Below are 25,686 nucleotides of genomic sequence, written 5' to 3'. Positions count from 1 at the left end.
CAGCTCGCTCCAAAATGCAACATGCATAAACAGGTTTGGCCCCTTCCTCACATTCATGCCTAAGCCATCTATGCAGTCTGGGGGTGAGCGAAGCGTTACACACCTACATCTTATTTGGAAACGTTTGACTTTACATAATGGCTCTGGAAAAGATCCACCCAAACAGTCAGTAGGATTGGCTGCAGATCTGCAGGAAAAGGTGGCCTCTGAGAACTGGTTCTTGAGTCCATCCAGTGTTTGTACCTCCGTCAAGTTTGTATGTTTCAGTTTCCATAACTGAGAAATGGGACTGACGAATTTGTTCCTCGTGTAAGACTTTCTGGATTACGCAGATGAAAAGCAAAGTATAAACGTGGGAGTTTTACACATGAAAGGTTGAGCTGAACACTTAACAAAGCTCATAATGTAAGCAGCTACAAAGAAATATTTGTTCTGCTCAGATGCCACTGCTGCATGTTTACTGTTAAATATGAATGTTCTAACAGAGCTCTCCTGCTTAGGTTAAAGGTTTGTCATCACTTTCATCATGGTGTAAGGATTCTGGGCCTGGAAGCTCAGCAGCTCTACTTTTATCCTGGGTCTCTGAGTAATTCAGCTCTGTGTGTCACTTAGGCGTGTGGTGACTAGGGAGGGGGAGTGGTAGATGTGACAGCAGTGGCCTTCAAGCTGTCCTAGCAGACACTGAAAGATGCTTTGACTCTTGCACATCTGCTGTCTGCGTTTTCATGTTTGCACGTTTCAGTTTTAACAGGTGCAGATTTTGCAGATTTCAGAAGCTGTTATGCCCATTGGTGTTTTAAAGCTGAAGGCAGATGGAGAAGTCGAGTTGTTCCTAGTATGCTTTGAGCTGGATATTTTTCACATACCAGTGCAGTGCTAAGGGTGACTGTTGTCCCTGCTCTCCTTGGGTGGCTGCTTGCAGGAGTTTGTCCGTGTAAAGCTATGTACAGCAGCAAACCCAAGATCTGGAGCTGTGGCTTTTCAGAATGCTGGCATTGGAAATGAGGAGTGGAAGAAGCACGTGTTGCTTGCTCTGTGCCAGTAAATCACTGCCTGACTGTTCATCAGCCATCAGTGGATTCTTGAAGAATTGGAGCATTAAACAGAAGCTGGGGGAGGAACAAGCCCTCACAGTGTAAGGAAGGTTTCAAAGGCTGTGGTACTCTGCTGTCTTGCTGTCAAGAACATGAGAATAACCCTGGCTGGGTCAGCAGTTCCTGCTTTTGCCAGACAGATAGAAATATGGAGGTATTTTTCAATCTAATAGATGCCCTTATCTAGTAGTCTCAATACCACAATAGAAGTACTATTAAGTTGCAAATACCCCAGTGATGAAGCAGATAGCTTTCTCTGTAGGAGGAACCAAAGCTGAGAGCATGGAAGGATTTAACTCTGAGATCACATGTGTGCTAGTGCTTTGTGAATGCTTTATTTTAGCACATGGCAGAAAAGCTTGTGTATGCGGCTCATTGATGGCATGGGTATTTGTGCTACATATATGCCCAGGTGCATACTGTTAAACATATTAAATGTGTAGCTTTAAAGGACCACTCTCTTAAGTGAATGTGGCCAGGCAGTGAATCTGATGGAGCTGGGGGAGATGGATGTGGAGAATGCCTGACTTTGAGACTCCTACACCAACCATGAGTTTTGTTTTCTTCTATTTTAAAAATCATATCAGAAGGGAAAGTGAGCAAGTCCATCAACAGGCAAGTAGAAACGATGTGGAGAGAAGTAACAAGTCTCATTTACTTGGATGCTGATATGCCTGAAAAACGCCTTAGATATAGACTATAAATGGCTGCTGTGCCTTTAAGTCATTTTATTTCTAGATGCAACTGAATTATTTTTCAACGTGAAGCCCATGCAACTATTTCTTCCCTGTTCAGGAAGTCTTTATTGAACGCTAAACCCATATTTTGGCACAGTAGTTTGTTTCCATGGAAATGGAGGGATACTTCCATTATGGGATTATGACTCCCAGTGGGCTGTATCTTGAGAGAGGTGAATTATGAAGGCCACTCGGTAAGCACAGAAAGATTCTCTTGTGCCAGGGGAACTGTAAAAAAAACTATTTCCCCTAAAGAACAGGTGACTGTGCAGTCATCTATAAAATGCTATTCCGGAGCAAAGGGATGTTATGCCAATGATTAAAATTGACAAATTGAAGTTTCTTGAAATGCAGAGTCTGTCTGAATTGCTTCTCTCAACATGCAGAATGTCACCTCAGTGCCGTTGTTACCTCAAGCCATGCATTTTTATTCAGTAGAAGCAGTGTTTCCAAGATGAAGCTCTGTTTTGCTGGCCTCTGAGGCATATCCAAGCAGCCCCAATCTTTGTTACATCAAAGGCAAACAAAATGCAGCAGCAGAAAGCTAAAAATATCTAGCATTTACCAATGAGAGCACTAACAAGCCTGCTTTGGGAAGAGTTAAAGCTGATGATACTTGACAACATTTTTTCTTAGTGTTAAACAAGTAGAAACACAGCACTAAAGCAACCCGAAGTGTACAAATCCAGCAATTCAGAGCCAAGCTGATCATACAATGGTGGGTCAGTCTTCGGAGCAACAACAAATGCGGTCTTTACAGATCCTTTTAGCATGCAGAGTGGGAGCACAGGAGCTGATACAGTTCCAGGTTAGAGGTTTTATAGCTGAAAGCTGTGCTGTGCACTTGGGAATGTGTGCGGGAGCATTAGAGGTGAGGAATTTTCCATCACTCTAGGCTGCAGAGTGGGTGCCGAGCTGCTTTATGGGCACTGCTGCAGTTGCGGACTGCAGTGCCTTTGTTCTCCTCTGTAGGTGTGCTCTGATTACCACCCAAAACCAGCACTGGACTGTCTGAAGGGGCACTGGGCTGCCACTGAAGCTCAGATGTACAGGATCTAAAAGGTTTGGCCCTCCAGCGTGTGGTGACTCTTTGCCTCGCTTCCTGTTATCAGATTCACCATCAGAAACATCTGTGGCAGCACAGGGCTCAGTGCAAGATTGGCTCTTCATGCACAGAGAGCAGCTCCTGTGTGAGGCATACAGAAATACAGCCGGAGGTTTTGTTGAGGTCTTGATCGCTGATCACCTCAAAAACATAATTTCTAGTGAAATAGAAAAGATGCATTAAGTATTGAAGCATATTTAAAGCTCAGCTTTGTCTTGCTGGACAGAACAGTGCTGTGTTTGATTGTGTTTATTTGGATAAATGAAAGTTATGATCGATATGACAGTGATTTTTTCCCATTTCAGGTTGAAAACTTGGCTGCTCATTGCCATTTTGTTTGTTCAGTACTAGGAAATCTCAATTCAAATAGAAGCTGAAATACTGCAATTTTGTTTTGCATAATACAGTGTGGTTTTATGTATGGTCTAGTAGTTAAAATCAAACAGTGAGATTGAAGAGAGCTGGGTTCTATTCTTGGCTGTTTTTCAACTTGTTTTGACCTCGGACGAATCCCTTTTGGTCACAGTTCAGCCAAGTCCATAAACAAACGACAGTTGGGTGATTCACCACGTTCCTAGCTTAAAAGGTACGAGCTGTCCCTTGGGATTTCTTGAGGTTACGACCAGGCACGTTTACCAGTTTGTTTGCAGGCACTGAGCACCCAGGTCAGCACAGCACAGCACAGATGTGGGCCCTCAGCACTGAGAGGCAGAGCAGGCCCTTCTCCTTGTGCTGTGCTGTGCTGGGTGACTTGAGATCTGTGCTCTGCACAACCAGGCCTTCCTGCAGTGGTGTCTGTGTTCTCCCCTGCACTGGGGGAGGTTGCTAGGTGGTGAAATGCCTGCATTTACCATGGCAGAAGTAACAGTGCTCAGACTTCAGTTTCAGGGCCAGCACCTGACTGCAGCTACCCTGGTTAGAAAAGGCCACACAACACAAGCTGATGTCATGTTTATCCTAGAGCATTAATCCTATTCTTTAATAATTGTGTGTGCAAACGGATGGTAATAGACTTCCTAGAAGGGGTTTGGTGTGTAAATTACCATCATTATATGGTTATGTCTGGGGAGTTCTCATACCTCTGGGCTTACAGCTGAGACAGGCTTTCTTCAAACCATGGCTCTGTGGAATGCTCGCCCAGTGCTTATTAACCTGTTTAATTGGAATTCTTGCCTCAGTGGGGTTTACTTTCTAATTAAGTCCAGTGTGACAAGCACCTCTGGGTTTGGTTGCTCAGTTTCCTTCTGGATTCTGAATCGGAAGTGCCAGAACACGTGGTGGTTGTGTGGAACATCAGAGATCTGGTGGTACATCACAGTGGTACGTGAGTGTGTGCCCGGTGTCAGGGCTGTGTGCAGAGAAAGTGCTGACAGAGTGGAGAACAGTGGGGAGAGATCTGTCCTGGTCTGGGATGCTCAGCTGAGATCCCATTTCATAGACCATGCTGGGGCTGGTTCCATAGGGATTTTTACTGCCATGACAGACAGGTTGTGAAAGGACATCTCCTTTCTCAAGGCTTTAACTAAGCGCTTTTCATCAGCACAACACTGATAACAATGTATTCTTGATATGTATTTGCATTATGTATTTGTGATGCGATTTAGAATGTGGATCGATACTTCAGCAGAACTTTGATCCTGCTCTTTATATGCAGTGTGCGTGATTTCAGATATGTGTTTGCACAAGCTCAATTATGCATGCTGTGCCTGTATAGAAGAGCAGAAACCTGGCTATTGTTCCCACCTGCCCATATAGGTCCTAACTGCCGGATTTGCATGCCCCGGCCACTGGGGAATAGGCAGCAGCTGAAATAACCTGTTTCTAGTTATTTCACTTTCAGTTCTTCAAGATTTAACACAAAGTACTTGGGCTGCATTTCCTGTGCTTCAGAGGCAAGGCTGACCCCTCACATTATCTGTCTGCTTTTTGACTTACCTGTCTTTGTGTCATCTCCAGAGAACTCAAATAGCAGGACAGAATTTCTGAAGACTGAGTGTTCCTAAAGCTTCTTGCAAGCCATCAGAGAAGGTCATCACCTGTAGTTTGAGAAATGCTGATCTTATCTGAACGCCTGAAATTAGGAAGTCTCGTAGTTTCCATCTGCCAGCCAGAGCCGTGAGGGTAGTAGGCTAAGGTGTTTCAAATCCCAAATCTCAGCTACCAGGGCCAAGGACAGGGAAGCCCACAGGGTTGGTGCTCTCAGCACCTGCATTTGAGCCAGAATGTGTCCAGGTGTTGGGGCAGGCAGGTCCGGGCATATGCCAGGGGCAGCTGGGGCTGCTTGGGGCTCCCAGCCTGGAGCAACTGGCTGAGGGGATGAAGGGGTGGCACTTAAAGGAACCATGAAGAGCTGCCCTGCCTGTGAATTTGAAAACGTGTGTGTGGGGAGGAGGAACGAGGAAAGAAATGGGCAGCCCTTAAAGGGCTTTCTTCTCTCCACAGCTTAAACTGAGCCATCAGAAACACTGCTACCTCACCCAGCTACAGGCATTAAGCACTTATCTTCAGAGCAGCCTTCCAGGAGGTCTACATACTTCTGTGGGTCCTTTTTGCAACCACAGTCCAACTTGCCTAGCTTTGCATTTGGTGCCAATTTGATCTCGAAAGCTATTTCTGATTATTCTGTGCATACCTTGTTGCAGAGAGGTCTTGCCTTCTTCCTGTGTCTGCTTGCAAACCAGAGCACTGCAGTAGGCTGCAGCAATGGACAGGATTGATACTGCTTTACGCTTAGAAGCTTAAATGTAAACATAAGTGATAAAGAACGTGATTGAATTTGGATGCGCTGCATCAGACTGACTCCATGTTTGAGGCTCTTGCTGGGAGGGCAAAATTCTCTTCTCAGGTTCCTGGAGTAGCTCCTGACTGTCTCCCAGGTCTCCTGCGCTGACATGTGCAGGTGTTTTGTGCTGTGAACGAAATGGAGTGCCCTGACAGCAGCAGTCTGTGACCAACTGAGGGATGGGCAATAATGGCAAAGCCCAAAAAAGAGCACGAGACCCTTTCTTGAGTCACTTGCTCCATGTCCAAGAGAAACCTGAAGGGTTTATGTCACTTGGGCAATGCACATGTAGCCTCATCCTTCTAATTACCACTGAGCTGATGATCTAAGGCTGCTTTGTGGATATGAGGACAGAATTTTGCCTGCAGGATGCACGATTACCAACTGTGCCTCCTCTATAAATCAGCTGTAAGTGCATTTGGAATAGCTGCCAGGTCGGCTGCCGAGCTTACCCGAGGACACAGCTCCAGCGACACCGTCCCACGTGGCACAGAGCTGTTGCAGTTTTAAAATCAGTCTGATTTTTTTCTTTAACAGGGGAGCCCAGTGTAACTCCGTCAAGACTGGAGTGACACTCTGAATCTGCATCTGCCTCATGTGAGTTAAAATCCTGGCAGCGGCATTTTGCATAAGCTGGAGCCTCTGTAGAGATCTTTTTTTTTTCTTTTTTTTTTTTTTTTCCCTTTCTTTCTTTTCTTTTTTTTTTTTTTTTTTTTTTTTTTCCTTTTCAGGAAGGCTATAAAATTGTTACTGTATGTGTCTTGGCAGCAAAGGTAAAAACAACCACAAAAATGCATGAGAATGGCATACCTTACTGCACAACCCCGCTCCTTGCAGCTCGGCTCCCTCCTAACACTCCTCACAGACCAGAGGCTTGCAGCGTTCACTCCCGGGGTCCTGCTTTTAACTTTCACTAGTGTTGTTTTAAGGCAAGTGACGATGTGAAGGGGAAGCTGAAATGCTGTCAGCTGGCTGCGGTTTGTTAAAGGTTTGGTTGTTTTCTCTCAAGCGCAATTACATAACGCACAAGCGTGGGGTGTCCATCACCCTGAGCCATCGGAGCATCTGTCTGTGTTCAAGCACAAATGATTTTAATAACTTTTCTGTTGGAGGAGAGGACTTGGCACGGTGGCAGAGACACGGCCATCGAGCAGTGAAAAGGCAGAAAGGAGGTCGGGGTGAGTTGCAACACGTGCTTCAATTGTACTCTCGCCCTGCGTGCTTTGGGCCGAGAGATGGCAAGGACACTGTGGGCTGTGGTGTGGTGGTTCTGCTTCACCTTCATTGGGATGGGGCTGCTCAGAGAGGTGAGAGCAGAGCACAGGATATACTGCATGGCAAACTGCCCAATTCCTGCAGCACCACAGCCTGTGAGTTACCTCCTGTTGTGTTTCAGCACAGGACTGGGGGGATTCAAGCTCCCAGAAAGGTTTAAGCTATTGTTTTCATTGTCCAACTGCAGAGGAAAGTACTGCTGCGCCCTCTCTTTATCTCCTTGGATGCCTGAAGATAAGATGAGAAAGCAGGGCCAGCCCTGAGTACAATACTAGAATACATTTTCTATCTAGGCTAAGCGGTCTCTTAATGCATGTGGCGGGGGCATCATCCCCAGATGTGCTGCTGTCATTGCTGTACTGTTATCCTGTTCATGTTTGGTCTCAAGGAGATGGATTGCTTGTTTGTCTGAAAGCTCACGTTGCTTAAACAGGTGTTCACAAAGCTTACAAGAAGCGTGGGCTGTGGTTGGTACCGGCTGATGCAGCGCGGGCTGCGGTGTGGTGCTGCAGTGCAGTCTAGGAGGGCTCAGTCATCTCTCAGTCTGTTCCCAGCTGTGTGTAATTAAAGGAAAGTTTGTCTTAGACAGTATCATGGTAACTGGGGAGTGCTTGTTGTCCCTTTCCCATCCCCGGGAGCTCAGTGTCCCCATGTAGTTTGTGTATCAACGAGAAGGCTCTTGTTTTCCAGGTGTGGTGGAATGGTAGAAAAATAAGGAAGAGACGTGAGGTATGAATGAGCTGGTAGCTTACTTTTATGCAAGGAGGAATCAGGGAGGTGCTTTTCGTAGCTTGAGAGGGAAGGGGAATCATTACAGCCCACAGAAATTAGAGTTCAGATTAACCATGTTGTGGTACTGTCTGAGCAGAGACTTGGGATGATGAAACCTGTTCTTCAGTCTTTTTCCTGCTGGCGTGTCAGCTTGTTTCAGTAGGCTCAGAGAGTTCAGGGGAGGTTTGCAGTGATAAATGTGATGGAAAGAGAAATACAGAAGGGAAGAAGCTGAGTGATCAGCCGCACGTGAGCTGTTTGCTGAGCAGATGCACAGGCTGTGTGACTGAAAGCCCTACGGTTTGCCTAGAAGGGTTCTGCTGGAGAAGCTCACAAACCACGTTTGTCCAGAGGAGGTGCCAGCATGCTCCTTGGTGTTTGTTATGTCTGGGCCGTGCCATGGTGGTTGGTGAGTTCGGAAGGGCAGGGATTTCTGGGAGATGTTTTATTGGGAAGTGATGGTTTATGGACGAATTGGTAATGTGGTCTCAGGGAGCTGCGTGGACACAGTGGGGAGTAGAGGCTACTTCACGTGATGGGGCCAACTTTGCTATGCTCTCGCCCTCTGAGAGTATGTGCAGGTGTATTTATCACTGTTTTCCCTGGGAAGTATCTCTGTTGTCCTGCATCAAAGGAGTTCCTTTTTCCAGATGATGCTCTGGTGTCACTCTCACAATGTTCATCACCTAACTGCCTTTTGCTCCCTCCAACTCTAGCTCACTCCCCAGGATTGCCTTGTCAGTCACTGCTTCCTTCATTAGCTGTAGTTTTTGATTGCTTATTCCTATCTGTAGCTCAATCAACCCTACCTTTCCTAAAGGACAGAAAAGGCTACGTGCACTGAGTGTAATATCGTGTTATTGATACATGATGTTTGTCACTGGTTTAATGATGCTTGAAGATCTTGGTAATTATTTGGCTTTGGTTATCTGTTCAAGAACATGACCGGTTTGCTTTTTGCATTTGAATGCTGTTGAGTTTAATGAGAAGAATGAACTTACAGAATACTTCCGGATTGTTAATAGATACGGGACCCCTCTCACATGGTTACTCTGAGTCTTATTTCTTTGATAGTTCCTACCTTTTTAGTATTTTCTAGTATTTTATTCATTTGTTTTCTCCTTTCAGATTGAGCTTCTGTATTCCACAGTATACATATGGTGGTGATTACCTGGGCAGTATAGACAATGGCATTAATAGGCATTGTGATGCCCACAGATGTGTGAGCTACCTCTCAGGAAAAGCAGTTTGTCTTCTAAAAAGCTTGCTTACTTCTCAAACTTAGCTGAGTAAAATACAACATATGCAAGAATCAGAGACACAGCTGGACCCATTGGACCCCCAGTAGGCCTCACTGATGTAAAGGGTTTTGTTTGACCTCATTATATCTTAGAACCAATTTAAGACAATGTCATGCAACAAATATTAACACACTGTCACAGAAATACAATGATTTCCATCTGTCACAGACACACAGCAATTTCCTTCTAAATATTCAGTTAATGATCTAATTAAATAGTAACATTCCCAGTGCATGGGAAGGTCATCTGCAGGAAGAAGACAGTCCTGAAGGTAGGAATGACTTGGTTGAACGAGTCATTCGTTTTGTGTTGAGCTAAGGTGTGTGTCACAGATGAGCAGCTTGTGGGAAATGTGGGAGCAGCAAGCTCGCCTCAAAGAGTAGCATTTAGGTACAAGAATAATAGCTAACAGATTTGTACAGTACCATATGGTGTTATTAACAAACAAACCGTATGTTAAGTTGACAGCTCTACCTTCAAGCTAACTTAGTCTGCAGCAAACATAAATTCCCCTGAGATGAAATCTGAAGACAAAGCTAAGCTTTGGGACTGTATCCAGTAGCACAGCAGCAATGAATTTCAGGCTTTCTAACCATGAATACACGTGCTCCCAAAATGTATTGGTTTCTTCACTGGCTTTGTGAAATCACAGCAAACCAAACCTGATCTGAGCAGGTGGAAGAGGGAGAGTTTGTGCATCTGTGTAACGTGGAGGAGGGAGGAGGGTGAATGGGAACATGACTTGTAACTGCCTTCTTGTTTAACCCCCGAGCTGTGTGCAAATTTTCTAACTGAAATCTCATCTTGGTACAGTGTATAAATCCCCTGAATACGAATCTCTTGGATTTGACCTGACCGTAGAAAGATTAGTTTCCATTGGATACCCTCATGAGCTGCTCAATTTTGTGTATGATCCTGCATTCCCTACCAGGTAAATGACTAACAGATACCAACCCAGCCTGCTCGAGGCCTTGAATACTTGTTCTGTTACGTTCAGAGGTGATGCACTGAGGCCAGGTGTTCAGAGATGTGCCTTTGAAGCCTGTGGTTGCCCACAGATCATGGGGAAGGGAGAGGACTGCTCTGGTACATGGAAGGCCTTTGCACGCTGAAGTCCATGCTAGCAAGGAGAAGGAGAGCAGGAGAAGCTGCTGAAGTCACGGTCCAAAAATAACTTTAAAAGCAAAAACAACAGAGACACAGTGGGACCTGGAACAAAATCAAAATCAAGGCTTGGAAAGAAGGAGCTGCTAATGTCCATGAGGCCAGAAAGTCTTAGAACATTTTCTGTAATTATTTTAATGAATTAATGTGTTTTCCTTTGATTTTGTCAAGCCAGATGCAACAGCATCCTGGTGCATAAGATATCTTGAAAAACTAAGCTGATAGTAACCAGCAATAAGAGCGGGACTTAGCAGTGCAAAGTTACCGAACACTTACATTTAGTCTGTTGGTAGCAGAAGTTAGAAGGATATTGCTTGTTCCAAAGGCTTTTAACCTAACTCGGTGCCTTTAAGCCATTTCCACTTGTGTCTTTGCTGCATTTTGTTTTTGGCTCCTCTGGGGCCTTTTGCTTTTTACAAAAGACTGAAGCAGAAGCTTGGTGCTCCAGTTTTAGTCTGGCAGCCTCCTTCCTTCCTGCCTGCATGATTTACACTGAGACTGGTGCTGTGTGCTCCCATACCCGTAACAAAATGTTATGAGCATGTCACGAAGACTCCTTAAATCCCTCCCGTTCATCTCAGGGAAAGGCCAGGAAGGGTGTCTCTGTGGGAATGCTGCTTTCTCATGTGCAAGATACCAAATAAGCGAGACAGAGTTTTGCTGGACTTGGAAAAATTGTCCCAAGCATTCTGTGCCATACGTACACACCTCATCTGGCTCTGTCTATGACAGACAGATGGAAAGGAGAAATTCCCTTATTCCAGCTCCCAGCAGGGCTGTCAGTGACCAAAAGCGCAGGTTTCAGATTCGTGACCCTGTAGAAGAGGTCCTGGTAAATGCACAGCTAAGCCTGTGCCAGGTTAAATGGCTCCACTTTCAAGTCCATGCAGAGCAGATCAGCTGTATCTTTTACCCTGGCAATGCAGGGCTTTGTTGTTGAATACCTGCACCCAGGTAAAAAGCGAGCACCCATCTGCACAAAAAAAGCAGCTTTGGTCATGTGCCCTCTGCCAAGCAAGTCAGCTGCTCTAGAGCTGGGTTGAAAAGAACTGGTGTTGAAATGGTCACCTCTTTCACTGTTCTCTGCTTCATATAATTAATCGCTTTCTTAACAGAGGCCTGGTGTTTGATACCCACTATGGAAACTTGCTGAAAGTTGATGCCTATGGAAACCTCCTGGTGTGTGCACATGGCTTTAATTTCCTCAGAGGGTGAGTGCTTACTTTTGACCGCTCTTTCTGACTTAATGTGATCTGTAGGGCATCTATTGCATAAGGACTTGTGAAGACTTCCGATGCTGCGTCTAAGAAAATTCAAGGGCCCAAGGTCAGAGGCAGCCAGAAGTCTTTATGCAAGGCCTGCCTGGATGCTTTCCTGCTCAACCTGCTGTAAGGAAACTCTGCTGATCTCCAGAGGTCACTTCTAACCCCTATGATTCTAGGTTCTGTGATGGATCGTGTGCCATTTCCTGCACCCTTTTCCATCTGCTTGCTTTCCTTGTGCCCCAGAGAAGGTGCTTAGGGAAGCAGAGGGGGCTGCAGTGCTGCAAGCCTGATGTATCCCAGCAAATCCCCTCCTACCTGCAAGGCAGAGGAATGGAAGGCAAGCACGGGCCAGCTCCAGGGCCTCAAGGTGATGAGCCTGTCACTGTAGGCATGTAAGTCCCTGCAGCAGGAGGTGAACATTTTATAAAAGACCTTATGAGTGCAGTCAAGTTCCTCCTCGAGTCAAAGGTGATCTTCTGAAGCTCCAGAAATGAAGGAAACAAGAACAATTGAGTGACTTTTGTCATCACCACCCTGCTGGTTAATTGCAGCAGGACCCAAGGCTCCTGCAGCACAGCCCTGTTCTGCCCTGCGGGAAGCTGCTCAGAGGGATGTTCATCAGCACATGGAAAGTGGGGGAAAGTTTAAGATAAGCAAACAATGAAAGTGCAGATGATGTAAGGCATACCCATAGCCAGCAGCATGGGGCTTAAGGTCGAGTTGTGGACTCCTGACCATGGTTTCCCTCTGGGGGCTTGGCTCTCTTGCTGACTCAGGATGAGGGCTCTGTGCCCGGTGCTGCTGCAGCCAGCACAGTGACAGTGACATGCGGTGGGTGCTGTGCACGTAGGAAAGCTGGGTGTTGGTTAAAGCACAGAGATACTACTTGCTAATGGACCCTACTAAACCCATGTTCTGCCGGTCAGCGTACTGTATCCACAGTATGTTTTGTGGCTTCATTCTTCTCCACCTTATCTGTTCTCAGGCCTGAAACACGGGATCAATATCCGAACAAATTTATCCAGAGGGATGACACAGATAGGTTTTACATTCTGAACACATTGTTCAATCTACCAGGTGAGTCCCATATGACTGTCCCTGTATCTTTTGAAGCCTGTAAAGCTTTGCTAATGTCTTACTCAGCTGTTTGATTTATTTGTTTTTGCATGAACTTTCTTCTTTCAGGCACAGGGCCCAGATTTAGCTGGCTGTGTGGTGTTATCCTTGTTTTAAGTCTTGCTTTGCTTCTTTGCAGAGACCTACCTGTTGGCTTGCCTCGTGGATTTCTTTACTAACTGTGACCGGTACACTAGGTACGTGTCTCCTCTGGTTAGACACACTGATAGTACTGTAAGATTGTTGTTATAAAATGCAATATATATAATACAGATGCACCTGCTGTTAGTATCTCTGAAGACCTCTCAAGTGGTTTCAGTGGGGAAACATTCAGACCTCTTTTGATATTAAGAGAATTTAGTGCTGATGAGAGGGATGAACCAGCTGAGACTGGTTATGTGGGTCTCCTTCACAGGGCATGCCAGTGTCACTGTAGTGACTGACACAGGTATTTGGGACAGTTTCTAAGACCACATACATATTAAAGAGTGATTACAGCCACTGCGCAGCTCGTTTTCAACCCATGTCCTTTGGATCCATGTTTGAGCAGGTAACTGAGAGGCAAAGTTTCCTCAGCCAGTTACCACAAGTTATAATTGAGGACTTTGTGTAATCAGAAGTGAAATATTCAGATATTCAGTGTAGTTTAAAAGGCTATTTCAGCAATGTATGTATTTTCCTAGCTTTCAAATAGATAAAAACATAAAAACAAGCTGCAAGTCTGAGTGCTACTGTGCAGCTGACTTATTGATGGGTCATTTTTGCATGTTTTGTGACTGGAAAGGAAAAGTTTGATCATGTAGTGTATCCATTGCTGCAGTAAAGGAGTCAATGAGTGTGGTAAGATAATGCTCCATAGGTTTTGAACTCTGCAATTGACCGCTGCAACCTCTCCTCTGTCTCTCCACAGCTGTGAAACAGGGTTTAAAGATGGAGACCTCTTCATGTCATTCAGGAGTATGTTCCAAGATGTCAGAGATGCTGTTGACTGGGTTCATTACAAGGTGACTGCAAGAACTCCTCGAGACATCTGTAGTCATAAATGAGTTAGAAGGACTGGTTTGTAACTCTTAGTTAAGATATTCTACTTTTGGGCAAGGGCCTTGCTTTGCCACCTAGTGAGCAAATCATAAACTGCAGTTTATGCGAGGGAGTCAAAATAATTGGCACTGCAGTATATCTCTGCTGGCTTCCTATTTCTTTTTGTTGTGCCTAGACTCTGCTTCCTTGCTATAATTGGTGGGTTTTAGAATGTGTTGCCACGAGGATATTTGCACTTACAGTTCACAACTTGCACGTTGTCACTATTTAAAAACAAAAAGCAATTTTATTGTAAATATGTCACAGTGGTGCTATCTTATGTTGTCTAAAAGCTGCCTGCATTAAACAGAATTCATCAGAGAGGAAGCCATTTTTCAGCACACTTGTGTGCAAAGTTAGAATGTAGATCTTGTGAGCATTAATACCTCGTCCAGGACCTGATCTTCTTGTTCTTCCGCATTCAAGAGGTCTGTGGGGTGGGATGGGGAACTGTCACAGGACACCTCTGCTCACAGTTGTACTTGTGGTTGTTTGAGTCATGCAGAAGCTGGGAATCTGTTTTTCTGTCTTTATGCAGTGTTATATGGTACATGGTGCAGTCGGCCACTATGATGGTCAGTGTTGGAGACAGGTCGTTGACTGTCTTGTTTGCTATGGCAAATCTATTTTTTGTTTGTTTCTATTGTATTCCCTTCTGAAAGGGTTAAAATGCTGTTGAAGTGGATTATTTACCATGGTGAGGGAATCGATGGATCACAGAGTTTGTGATGGTCCCTGCTACTCAAAGCCTCTCATCTCTAGAGTCACTGGTTCAGATTCGCCCTGGTTTGTACTTTCACAGCATTTTGAAGTGTGAAAGTTGGCATTACTTTGATGTCTCTTACATCGTAAGTTTCCATCACCTCACTGGATTCTGTTGTTTCTATTTCAGGGATCGCTCAAGGAGAAGACCCTTGAGAATCTGGAAAAGTACGTGGTGAAAGATGTAAGTGTGAAGTTGCTTCACTTGTGCTACGTGACATTCTGTACTGAGTAAGCAGGCAAGAAGTAAATACGCTGATTTGCTTTACTACATCACAAAACAGATAACGCTGTGATTTCCATTGTAATAACCAAAGACAAAGTGGAAAGTTCGGACGCAGCCTTTATTCTGAGCCAGTGATCCACGTGATTTCGTATTCACACGCGCGTTTTTTACGTAAAATATAAAAGCCAGAGGAATCGTTATCATGGGACACAGGTGGACATGCCGGCCAGGCTTACGTTGTTTCTTTTGGTGCTGAAAGCAGCTGGAGTCCCTTGCCCACATTTTCTCTGCCCAAACAATCCTCTGCTGCAGAACTCTTTCTAAAAGTAACAGGCGAGCATCATTGAAACAGAAGTATTCCTCCACCATCCAGCAAAGGCTTTACACATCTCTTACAATGAGGGGAAAAAATTGAGGGGAAAATCCTGAGAGACTCACCAAAGCCCAGTACTTTGATAAGCCCCAAAATATGTGTTCAGCACATCTAACTGAGCAAGCTCCGGTGGCTCCCTTATGTTCACCCTCTGCAGTGCACAGGGCCCTGCGGACCCATCATTTTATAATTATTATGCAGTTTAAATGCTCTCTGTGGGCTTCTCCTTTGGAGGTGGAATACTGTTTTGAAGCAGTTAACCTCGTTTCTAGTTACATGCCTGCAAAATTCTTAGGAAACTGTCCTGCGAGGTGATCAGCTCTTATGGCAACAGCCCTAAGATTTACGATTCCATAAAAATAGCTCCGGGAATAAATTCTCTCTAATTTGAGGTTGGAATCGTAACACACTTCAACTTGTGGCTCACGCGAGCTCAGATTTCACCTCCTGTGGGACCATTTTGGGAGGAGATCAGGGGCTGGAGGGTGGTGGTAGCAGTGCTTCCCTTGTTTTGTCTGATGGGATCACAGCTGAGCTGTGTTTTGCCCATAGTGTAGCTCTCTGTGTGTCTGACTGTTCTGTTCTCTGACTTGCAGGGGAAGCTGCCACTGCTGCTGAGCCGCATGAACGAAGTTGGGAAGGTGTTTCTTGTGACAAACAGCGACTACAAATACACAGATGTAAGTGCTGTGTGAACTGGTGCATCAGTATGTAATGGAATGAACAAAAGCCAACCACCTAGTATATGGGGTTTGGCAGGATAGTAGGGAATTGGTGGGGGAATTGGTGGGGAAGTGGGTGCTTTCTGAGCCGAGATGGTTTAGTGGTGAATGCCAATTAGGTGGTGAGACTTCTCTTTTATAGTCCTGGCTCTGCTACTGACCTGGGGTAGGCCTGGCTTAAGTCGCTTTGTGCCTCTGTTCCGCAGCAATTAAGAAGGTGAAAGAAAAAGTGGTAATCTGCTCTTCCAAGTGAGACAGTTCTTAGTAGGGAAAGGTCACCAAACCCATGATCTTGGAGAGGGCTGGGAGCCAGAGCAGGCTGTGTGCTGTGCTGCTGGCTGAATGTCAGCTTGTTGCCACACTGCTAAAGTATAGAATCACATGCCATTATAAAGCATTGCAAGATACAGCTGAAGCAGTGTGCAGATTCCTGAGGCAGATGTGTTCTTCGATTATATTTCCTTTTACTTTAAGGTCAATCCATTCATTCTGTCTCCAAACCTTAGGCTGACTTTCCTGTAAATGCTGAAAATAAAGTTTTGTAGCCTGAAAAGACAAGAGCAGAGAAGTATGTTTCTATTACCTAAACTGCATTAAAAAATGCATCTTTGAATACTTTCTGTCTTTCAGAAAATTATGACTTACTTGTTTGACTTTCCACACGGACCAAAGGTATGTGGTTTCTAGATTGCAGTTCCAAAAGGAGTTGATGTGCCTAATTATCTGTGTAGCTGGAAAGCATTTTAATCCTGCTTCATCAGCTGCATGGGATTAGTTGCTTTAATCTGGTTAAAACACGCTTGCTGTTTAGCACCCTATTTGAATAGGATCAAAGCAAATACAATATAACAAAGAGAAAAGAGGCATCATCTAGTCTCAAACAATAATCTGTGTTAGTGATAACATTATTTTAGCATTAACACATTTTAGCTGTGGCATTTTACAGCCAGATTTCTTCCTAATCTTATACAGCGGTTTGTTAAATAATGTCTTGATGGAAGGGAAGGAGTTGTGTAAAACAGCAGATGGCCTTGTTGTGCCTCTGCTATGGTAGTTCCAAACGTTTGCCATGCTCTCCCTTCTATCCCAAGGATGAAGCTCAGCCCCGAAACTTCTGGAGAGAGGCTTAGGAGCTGAATTCATGCTGCTTTCCCCATCTCTCATTAGGAGACCATCTCATATTCAAAAGATGTGTTTCCACACTGTGCACTGAAAGTAGAAGAACAAGGGAGAATTCTCTTCTTCTCTTCTTCATAGGAAATCACACCTGGTGTCCGTCAGGCAGGGCTGTGGTTTTGAGCTGCGCTCTGTAGAATGGAGTCTGGGCATTTTCCAGCTCTAGGCGAGTGTATCAGTGTGTGTCTGAAAGGCTGAAGCCACAGTCACATCTGTAACGTTTGGAAATGGTGGCAGCAGTGTCAATTAGTGCATCCCTTGCACGACAGCTATGCTGTGACATGGCTGTTAGTGCCGTTCTCCTTCCTTCCTCAGTCCTCGCTGCTGGGCTGGGTTGGGATGGCTTTGCCAGAAACAAGTGCTTTAGGAGATGGCAACCAAGGATCGTGCCACAGAGGCATGAACTAAGAGAACTGGTGCATTTGATGGACCAGCTGTGTAAAAGATGATGGCTGTGGGCAGTGACGCTCCAGTTAAATTCCATGTGATTGTTTATGTGGTGCCCAGTTCTAGGGTTTGTTTTTGCTTTTGCAGCCTGGGAGTGCCCATCGGCCTTGGCAGTCCTACTTTGACCTGATCCTGGTGGATGCACGGAAACCCCTCTTCTTTGGGGAAGGCACTGTGCTGCGGCAGGTGGACACGGTGAGCACCACACAGAGGGCGCCTCAAAGGCTGGAGGGGCTCACATGCAGTCTCTTAATGGGAATGGGCAGTGCAGTATTTAGGCTGGCCTTGCCCTAGAAAGAGAGTAAAGAAAGAATAGGACGGAAAAGACTCAGAGCATCAGCTGTTCTTTACTAATGCATTATCTCCTCCTTCAGGTGACCGGGAAGCTGAAGATCGGTACCTACACTGGCCCACTGCAGCATGGCATCGTGTATTCAGGAGGTGAGGCAAGCAATTCTGGTCCTGTGAAGTGGCTTTGACATGCCCTGGTGGCCTTCATCCACTCATGAGGACACATGCAGGGTGGCTGTGCGTTATGCCAGAATCTAAGCAGGGCTGTGTTTTGTGAAACACATCATTTTGTGCCTTCTGTACCAAAAAAAACTATCACTATTGCTGCTCAGAGCTGAGAAGAAAGGGAGCTGTTCCTCAAGGCCTTTCCTTGCCAGGAAGGGCCTGGGAAATGCCACTGCAGGGCTGGGAGTGGGGAGAGATGCAGCTGGTCCCGTTGGCAGCAGTGAGGACAGCTGGGAATGCTGCATAGAGTGGCTGCAGCAGGGAAATGCAGTGGCTGCACGGGGCTGTCCATAATGCCCTTGGCTCCATCAGTTACATAGTCAGGAGGCTACAAGGTCCCTTTGCTGCTACACTTGTATGAAGGTGTGTTTATATTCCAAGGGAAGGTGAGTGTGCGGTGCCCTGTTATGTTTAGCAGCTGGATATTTCTGGGAGGAAAATGAAGCAGCTGCATCCCTAACCCTGATCCTCAGAATGAAGCTCTGCATTTCCCTTTAGCTCCTCATTCCAAGCCAGTCTGTTCTTTGTTTCAGGCTCCTCGGACACAGTCTGTGACCTGCTGGGGGCTAAAGGGAAGGACATTCTGTACATTGGAGACCACATCTTCGGAGACATCCTCAAATCCAAGAAGCGCCAGGGCTGGAGGACCTTCCTGGTGATCCCTGAGTTGGCACAGGAACTACACGTCTGGACTGACAAAAGTGGTCAGCAGGGGGCAAGGGGGCACAGGGGGGAGATCACTCCATCTTGCAGCCTTTCTCCCAAACCCACCTTAGATCCTTCTTCCCTGGGATGGGTTGTTGGTGCAGCTGGGTTGCTCACAGGGTCCCAGGTCATTTGCCTGTGATCACCCCAGCCTTCTCTTGGCCAGGGGTGAAGCTGCTGCTGATTTGGTTTGGGTTGAGCTCATCAGTCCCCAGCACTCCTCTGCCTCTTGTCTCAGTAGAGCCATGGCTTGTCTAGTAAAAAGTATCTAACAAGATAGCCTTTTTTTTCATCCCTGTATCACCCAAGCCATGACTACTCTCCAGCCTGCAGGGAATCCCTGTTTACCAGGCACTTCCTCTTCCTTCCTCCTCCTCTTCCTCCTTCTCCTCCTTCTGCTGCCAAAATGCTGTTTCCCATCCTTGAGCACTACTGCCTTTCTCCCAGGTTTGCATACTGACGTGTGAGTCAGTTTGGGGGTTATGCACATTGTCCCATGACTGGCTGAAAGGTTTCTGTGAGGGCTGTGAAGGTTCAGTCTCAAAAACTAAAGTGGCAACCAGAAACTAAGCCCAGAGTTTTCTTGATGGCATAGAGCACAATCAAACCCCCTCCCTGCACAGTGGCTGTGACATACTACATGCCCCACCACGGCCACCTGGGCAGGATGGTGCATTTGCTTTCAGCTTTTTCATTTTGAGGTTAAACTTACCTTTTCCCCCTTTCTTTTCTGGATTATCCAGCCCTTTTTGAAGAGTTGCAGAGCCTGGACATCTTCTTGGCCGAGTTATACAAGTGAGTGTTCAAACACTGACAAGTGTACTGCTGCCTCTCCCAGCCTAGCGACAGCTAATGCGTGGCTCTGGTTGAACCCTTGGGGTTGGGTTGGCAGCACTGCTGCCAGAGCTTTGCCTCAGGCCTGGGTTCCTCCCCTGAGACCAACCTTCCCCTCCAGACCAGCCTCCCTCCCTAAGCCCCCATCCCACAACATCTGGTTCTGAAAGGCTTTTCACAGCATGTATTTACCTTCTCGCCTGTAACTAGGCATCTGGACAGTAGCAGCAATGAACGCCCTGACATCAGCTCCATCCAGAGACGCATTAAGGTACCAATCATAAAAATCCCTTCTCATCCTTTTGGATCCCAAAGGGCTTGACAACCCGACCCACTGCTCAGCCCTGAAATGCTTTGCTTTGCCTTTGGGTGGGCAAGGCAGGCTTGGCAAAGCCGTTCTGTCTGTGGACGCAAACGGAGGAGCTTCCCAGCTCACTGGTGTCACTGGCACTCCTGAAAGGCAGCCTGGTCTGGAATAGGGTCTCCTTCCTCATGTACGTAGCACCTGCTTACAGTGCTCACTGCTACAGAGCAGGGTGCTGCTGTGTGCCTGGAGGGGCCGTAGCCTCTGGTTCAGCCAGCCCTGTGTGCGAGGTCCCAGCCTGGGGCGGGTGCTGGCCCTGGTGCCACTGCTGCCTTCCTTTCTGTTAGCTGGGGCCCGGCTGTGCTTTGATGCCTTGGGATAAGAGCGCACAAAAGCTCACTGGAGATCCTTGCAGGCTTCACGTAGCCCCCAGCCTTCAATGATGCTGAGGCAGGGTCAGCTCTGTGCTGCCGTGGGCCCAGGCCAGGATTTAACCTACCCTTTGCTTGTAGAAAGTGACCCATGACATGGACATGTGCTACGGAATGATGGGAAGCCTTTTCCGCAGCGGCTCCCGGCAGACACTGTTTGCCAGCCAGGTGATGCGCTACGCCGACCTCTATGCAGCCTCCTTCATCAACCTCCTTTACTACCCCTTCAGCTACCTCTTCAGAGCCGCCCACGTCCTGGTGAGTTGCAGATACTTGGGAGCACTCCCACGAGCTGGCAGCACTGGGAGGATGGGGTGGCATGTGCTGGGCCTTGCGCTCTGGTTGCCTCAGCATCACCTCTCTCTCTCACACTTTTAGATGCCACACGAGTCCACAGTAGAGCACACACACGTTGACATCAACGAGAAGGAGTCGCCCATGGCCACGCGCAATCGCACCTCGGTGGATTTTAAAGATTCTGACTACAAGCGGCACCAACTGACCCGCTCCATCAGTGAGATCAAACCGCCCAACCTCTTCCCTCAGGCACCTCAGGAAATCACACACTGCCACGATGAAGATGACGATGAGGAAGAGGAAGAGGAGGAGGAAGAGGAGGAGGAAGAAGAATAAGAAGGAAAAAGTAAAGCATTTCTGAAGATAAACCATGACTCTAGCAGTGATCAGGAGCAGATTCCTATGTTGGGGCCCTTGGGGTGATGGGTTGGGGGTGTGTGATTCCTGCAAAGGCACATTTTGAGAGCGGCCGGAAACTTTCAACAAATTAACACTAATCAGGAGGAAACCTTTGTTTTCAGTTCTGCAGACGGTTCAACGAGCTGATGGATCTGCCTGGGTGGTGCAGTCAGATGGCAGCGCCCGCCCGTGCTGTAATGCCGCTCCCGTTCCATTTGGGGATGCTGCATGACTTTTCCTTTCCCATGATGTGTTTCCATTCGAACGGTGTCCTGTAAACGGTTTTTGCCATTTGTTACGTTCATGTGGAGGAGGAAGGGATTTGCTGAGCCCTGCGGGAGGCGCAACAATCCAACTCCTGCTGTTTGGGTTGCCACCCTTTCCTCTCCTGCATTTAAAGCACCCCCACCACGTTAGCCAGGGCGCTGCTGTGGCTTCCAGCTCCACGTCCACGCCTGCTTGCAGGAGTCTCCCTGTGAATGGTTCAGTTCCTCCGTCCACCACAGATAGCAGCAGGATTTCGGCCCTTAGGTGCATTTTGCAGCTGTACACATTTTGGTTTGTAGGCGGCGTTGTCTCCTCCCTCTGCTTCACACTCTCTTCCATCAGCAGCATTCAGTGCCTGACTGCCAGCACGTTTCCCAAACAGCGGAGCCGCACGCTGTGATTCTCAACTCAACTCCTGTACTTCCAACAGTAAATATTAACCCCACAGCTTCAAGCTACTGCTTTAGCATTACATTAGTCAGCTTGTCTTCCTCGCTGCCTGTTGCTGACCCTTCTGTCTGCTCAGTGTCCCAAAGACAAAACCAGCCACGGTGAAGGGCCCAGTCTTCCAGGGTGCTGCGGGCCACGCAGCTCTGCCCTGCAATAGGAAACAGCGTAAGCCACAGCGGTGGGCAGGAGGCTCTCATCCGCCCGCAGCTCCATTGCCTTTGTCCCAGTGTGGAGCACAGCGAGGGCCACGTCCTGGCTGAGGGGTGACTCACGGCTGCCATGCGGGGATGGTGTGGCTGATGGTGCAGCTCTGCCATCGCTGGTCTTTCTTTGTGCTGTGGGTGCAGCTTCCCTGAGTGCAGCCTGTGCCGTTCACATGTGAAGGGATTACAGTGGGGGCCTCTTGTAATGAACTCGACTGCTGTTTCAGTACCATGAGCGCATTTAATCTTCTTTTTTTCCTTTTTTTTCCCTCCCATTTTAAAGTACCTTAGGAGAAAATAAAAATAATGCACACCACCACCCTCTGAGCAGGAAACGCTGCTACTGAAGTGGCAGTTCTTCAAGTCAATAAACCGTGATGTTTCTAAGAAGTGCCTGGTGCAATGTGGCACGGTGCTGGGCCGGGGGGTGGCCGGCACTGGGCAGCAGGTGGCAAGGGGGGGCAGCAGGTGGTGTGGGGGGGCAGCGGGTGGGAAACAGCCCCAGCTGGAGGGGAGTGCCAGAGCCGGCCCTGCATCCTCGCACTGGAGGCCATGCTGGGATTTGCTGTGTTTGACCACCATTTCTCCAAGCAGAGACACTTGGATTCTTCAGGCTTTAACCCGGCAGCTGAACGAGGCACGAGGCTGTTAGCAGGGCCGTGTGGGGGGCACTGCACATTCCTTCTGCCTCTGTAGTCCCACAAATAGCTCACTTCCAGCCCAGGGCTATTTCTGCCTGTGACAGGGAGATGTTGAAAGGCTGGAGCAATTCCCTCACATTTGGGAAAGCAGAGGCAGAGCCAGCCAGGCCCTTCTTCCTCATCCCACCTTACGGGGCTCTGAATCACAGAGTCATTGGGTTAGAGAGAATATCTTAAAGCCCACCCGGTCCCACTCTGCTGTCATGAGCTGGGTGCCACCCACCAACTCAGGCTGCTAAGGATCTCATCCAAACCAGCCTCGGGCACCTCCAGCGATGGGGCACCCACAGCTCTCTGTGCAGCAAAGCCAGGGCCTCAACTCCCTCTGAATAAAGAATTTCAGACAGCACACAACAGCCAACGCCAACACAGCTGCCATCAGGACTGTCCAACAACCAGCAGGCTGTCAGTCCCCGTGCCATGCCCAGGGGTCTCTCCACCCACAGGGCTGGGTGTGACTGCTCCACCAGCACCCACCTGTGGGACCACCACTCCTCATGAGCTGCTCACAGTGACCTGGCAGTGACCTGGCCCTCGGTGCTGGAATCCCACAGCTGCTGCTCCAAAGAACACATGTAGAGATGCTGGGTGCATCCTGGGTGCTGCCAGCACCGCCTCAGACAGTCACACTACACAGCAGGAGAAAAACCACAGTCTCACAGTCAATAAAACCCTTTTTCTGCTGACTTCTAGGCACTGCTTGGCAGCGATGCAGCCAGGCCCTTCCTACACCAGGATGGGGCAGACAAACCATTCCCATTCCCCGGCCTCTTGTGCCCACCCTGCCCCATTTCTCTCCCTTACACTCTCAGTCTGGCCACACCAAGACCCTGCACGACACACAGTGGGGATGAGGTAGGGCTAAGCAGATGGCGTTCCCACTTCCCAACAAACAAATATGATGTATGGCAAGCATGTTGTAAATAAGGGACTTTTATTAGAGGAAGAAAAAGGCCATCAGCATTGAGGCATCGCTGCCTTTGCCTCTTCCCCCTCCCCCCAAATGGATGGCCCCCAGGCCCCAATGCAAAGAACACAACCTGGCCCTACAAGATCTGGCATCTCCGTGGCTCCCAACAACTGCTGAGGAGGTAAAAGCTGCCCAGTGCCAACAGCAATTCCTGATCAGCAGAGAGCTGGGGCCGGGGTCACCACCATCAGCCCCCCACCCACGTGCCAACAGGCGGCCCTTTGAACAGGGGGGGGAGGAACGGAGGAGGGAAAAATGCATAAACCGCAATGTCCAACAGAAACAAAATCATCATTTATCTAGAAGAACAGAAATAAACAAAACGCTTTTCAACAAAATCACAACATATACAAATAAATCAGGTACAAAATAAATAGGAAAGGTTGGAAATCTACAACAAAATTAGAATAATTATAAAATCCATTTGTATGACAATCAGTATATGAAACGTATACACTTCATTCACGATTTCGGTTGTGCTTACTCGGGTTTATGTACACGCATGGAAACACTGTAGTCAGAACACTACAACTCCGGAGACCCGACATAATGTACAATATGATACAACCAGCACAGACCACGTGTGATGGGCAATGGGACGTGGGAGGGACCAGGGGAGCACTGGGCTCAGCCGGGCTGGGGCTTTGTGCCATGCTCCCGAATGCAGGAGGAAGGTTTGGTTTCAGAGCCCACTGGCTGCAGAGAAGCAGCTCGGTGTGGTTTCCCGGTGACACAGGAAGGTGCCCTCAAGTACTTGAGATTTTGGACTCAGTCTGTTTGGCATCCAGGTGCAAAGCAAGCTGCTCTGCTGAGGGCACACGGACAGAGCACCCACAGCGGGTAAAGGGATCCAGGCCTGGCTGCAGAGCAGTCACCAGGAGCCCCGCTGTCCTCCCACACTGGTCTTTGGACAAAATCCGAAGGCATTCCTTCAGTATTGGCACTTCCAACTAAAGGCCTTTGGCTGCTCATCTGACCCCTAGAGTTCTCTCACTTGAATTCAGGACTGGGTTCAACAGCCAACCCTGGAGGATCAAAACTTCCTTTTTAAAGTTCTGTGATCTCCAAACAGCAGAAAGGCGATACCAGACCTTTCCACCAAGCACTGAATGCTGGGATGAGCCCTTCCTCCCCAACCAGCCCTACCGCTCAGCCAACTCCTGTCCTGCTTTGGGGGGGAGAACAGAGACATCAAAGCCACCTCCTGAGCACCAGAGCTGCCACAGCTTTTGCTGCAGGCACTGCTCTGCCCCCAGCCTCAGCACAAGCCCAGGCCCAGCTGGGGGAAAGACTAAAAGAGAAGTGCTCAGGGACTGAGCTCTGCAGGACTCCATTATCGGCCCTACTTGAAGGAAACCAAGGCCCGAAGGAAAACCTCAGGAGAGATCACAACATTTTTCAACTGTAGCCAGAAAAGCAGTAGCTCAAGTACCTTATCTGCAAGGTGCAAAACCTCTACGGTCCGACACAAGGATAACAAAAAGGACAATGCCACTTTGGTAGAGTTTGATGCTACTGACCCATGAAACCTTTCCCTCACCACCTGCACCCAGGCCTGCTCTGGGGAACATGCCCAGGGCCCACATCCACCTCCTAACACAACGGCAGCTACACAAATCCAACCTGAGAAGCTCAGCCGTACCACTGTGGATCTGCAGCAGGCAGCCGTGTCCCCTCACCTGGGCACAGCCTCGAGCACAAGGCCATGAAATTGAAAACAGAGGACCAGGAGGACAAGCTCCAGGATGAGAGCAGAACACCAAGCAGGTCTGTGTCCCCCTGTGCTGGTGCTGTCTCGGGGGTCACAGTGCAGGGCCCTGCAGCTGATGGACCAAGGACACTGGAGAGCAGTGCAGGGCTTGTCCTCTGCTTGTTAGGTCAGGATGAAGGCCGCTCCCTCTTCAATGCTGTGCAGTGATGCCTGGTTTCCACTCCCATTTGTTAAGATTGTTGGTTCAACAACAATCAACCCTCAGTATCCAAGGACCAGGCACTTCTTTGGCACTCTCTCTCTCTCACTACAGATCTCTCCCCACCCGCCAGCCCCAGCTTCCTACTGGCAATGCAGACATTGGATAATGCAACAACTGGTACGTAGGCACTGGTTTTAAAACCACAGGCGTGTATTAGACAGCATATAAAATATGGTACGTCTTTCATGTGGGAATGATCACTACAGTCAATTTCAGCACAAGGAAGATGCACATCCCAAG

At 47.8% G+C, this 25,686-nt stretch overlaps 1 protein-coding gene across 4 annotated transcripts in view; it reads left to right on the top strand.

Moving 5' to 3' along the window:
* Positions 1 to 22,188, top strand: part of NT5C2 (5'-nucleotidase, cytosolic II) — a 53,071-nt gene extending 30,883 nt beyond the window's left edge. For 2 of the 4 annotated variants that reach the window (XM_072339770.1, XM_072339771.1), the window contains 16 exons: positions 6,256 to 6,315; positions 9,879 to 9,996; positions 11,345 to 11,440; positions 12,480 to 12,571; positions 12,750 to 12,807; positions 13,521 to 13,614; positions 14,583 to 14,636; positions 15,648 to 15,731; positions 16,404 to 16,445; positions 17,484 to 17,591; positions 17,771 to 17,837; positions 18,446 to 18,616; positions 19,361 to 19,412; positions 19,662 to 19,722; positions 20,268 to 20,444; positions 20,565 to 22,188. In XM_072339770.1, the coding sequence (XP_072195871.1) occupies positions 13,555 to 13,614; positions 14,583 to 14,636; positions 15,648 to 15,731; positions 16,404 to 16,445; positions 17,484 to 17,591; positions 17,771 to 17,837; positions 18,446 to 18,616; positions 19,361 to 19,412; positions 19,662 to 19,722; positions 20,268 to 20,444; positions 20,565 to 20,819 (1,131 nt within the window). In that variant the 5' untranslated portion in view covers positions 6,256 to 6,315; positions 9,879 to 9,996; positions 11,345 to 11,440; ... (1 more) ...; positions 12,750 to 12,807; positions 13,521 to 13,554 and the 3' untranslated portion in view covers positions 20,820 to 22,188. The remainder of the gene's footprint in view (positions 1 to 6,255; positions 6,316 to 9,878; positions 9,997 to 11,344; positions 11,441 to 12,479; positions 12,572 to 12,749; positions 12,808 to 13,520; positions 13,615 to 14,582; positions 14,637 to 15,647; positions 15,732 to 16,403; positions 16,446 to 17,483; positions 17,592 to 17,770; positions 17,838 to 18,445; positions 18,617 to 19,360; positions 19,413 to 19,661; positions 19,723 to 20,267; positions 20,445 to 20,564) is intronic. The other 2 variants (XM_072339768.1, XM_072339769.1) reach the window with 1 other exon arrangement.
* The last annotated feature ends 3,498 nt before the right edge of the window (positions 22,189 to 25,686 follow it).

The sequence above is a fragment of the Excalfactoria chinensis genome, chromosome 6 (genome assembly GCF_039878825.1).
Source record: "Excalfactoria chinensis isolate bCotChi1 chromosome 6, bCotChi1.hap2, whole genome shotgun sequence".
In the NCBI taxonomy this organism is placed as follows: domain Eukaryota; kingdom Metazoa; phylum Chordata; class Aves; order Galliformes; family Phasianidae; genus Excalfactoria; species Excalfactoria chinensis.
Note: the sequence above shows the minus strand (reverse complement) of the source record. Positions and strands in the feature narration are given on the sequence as shown.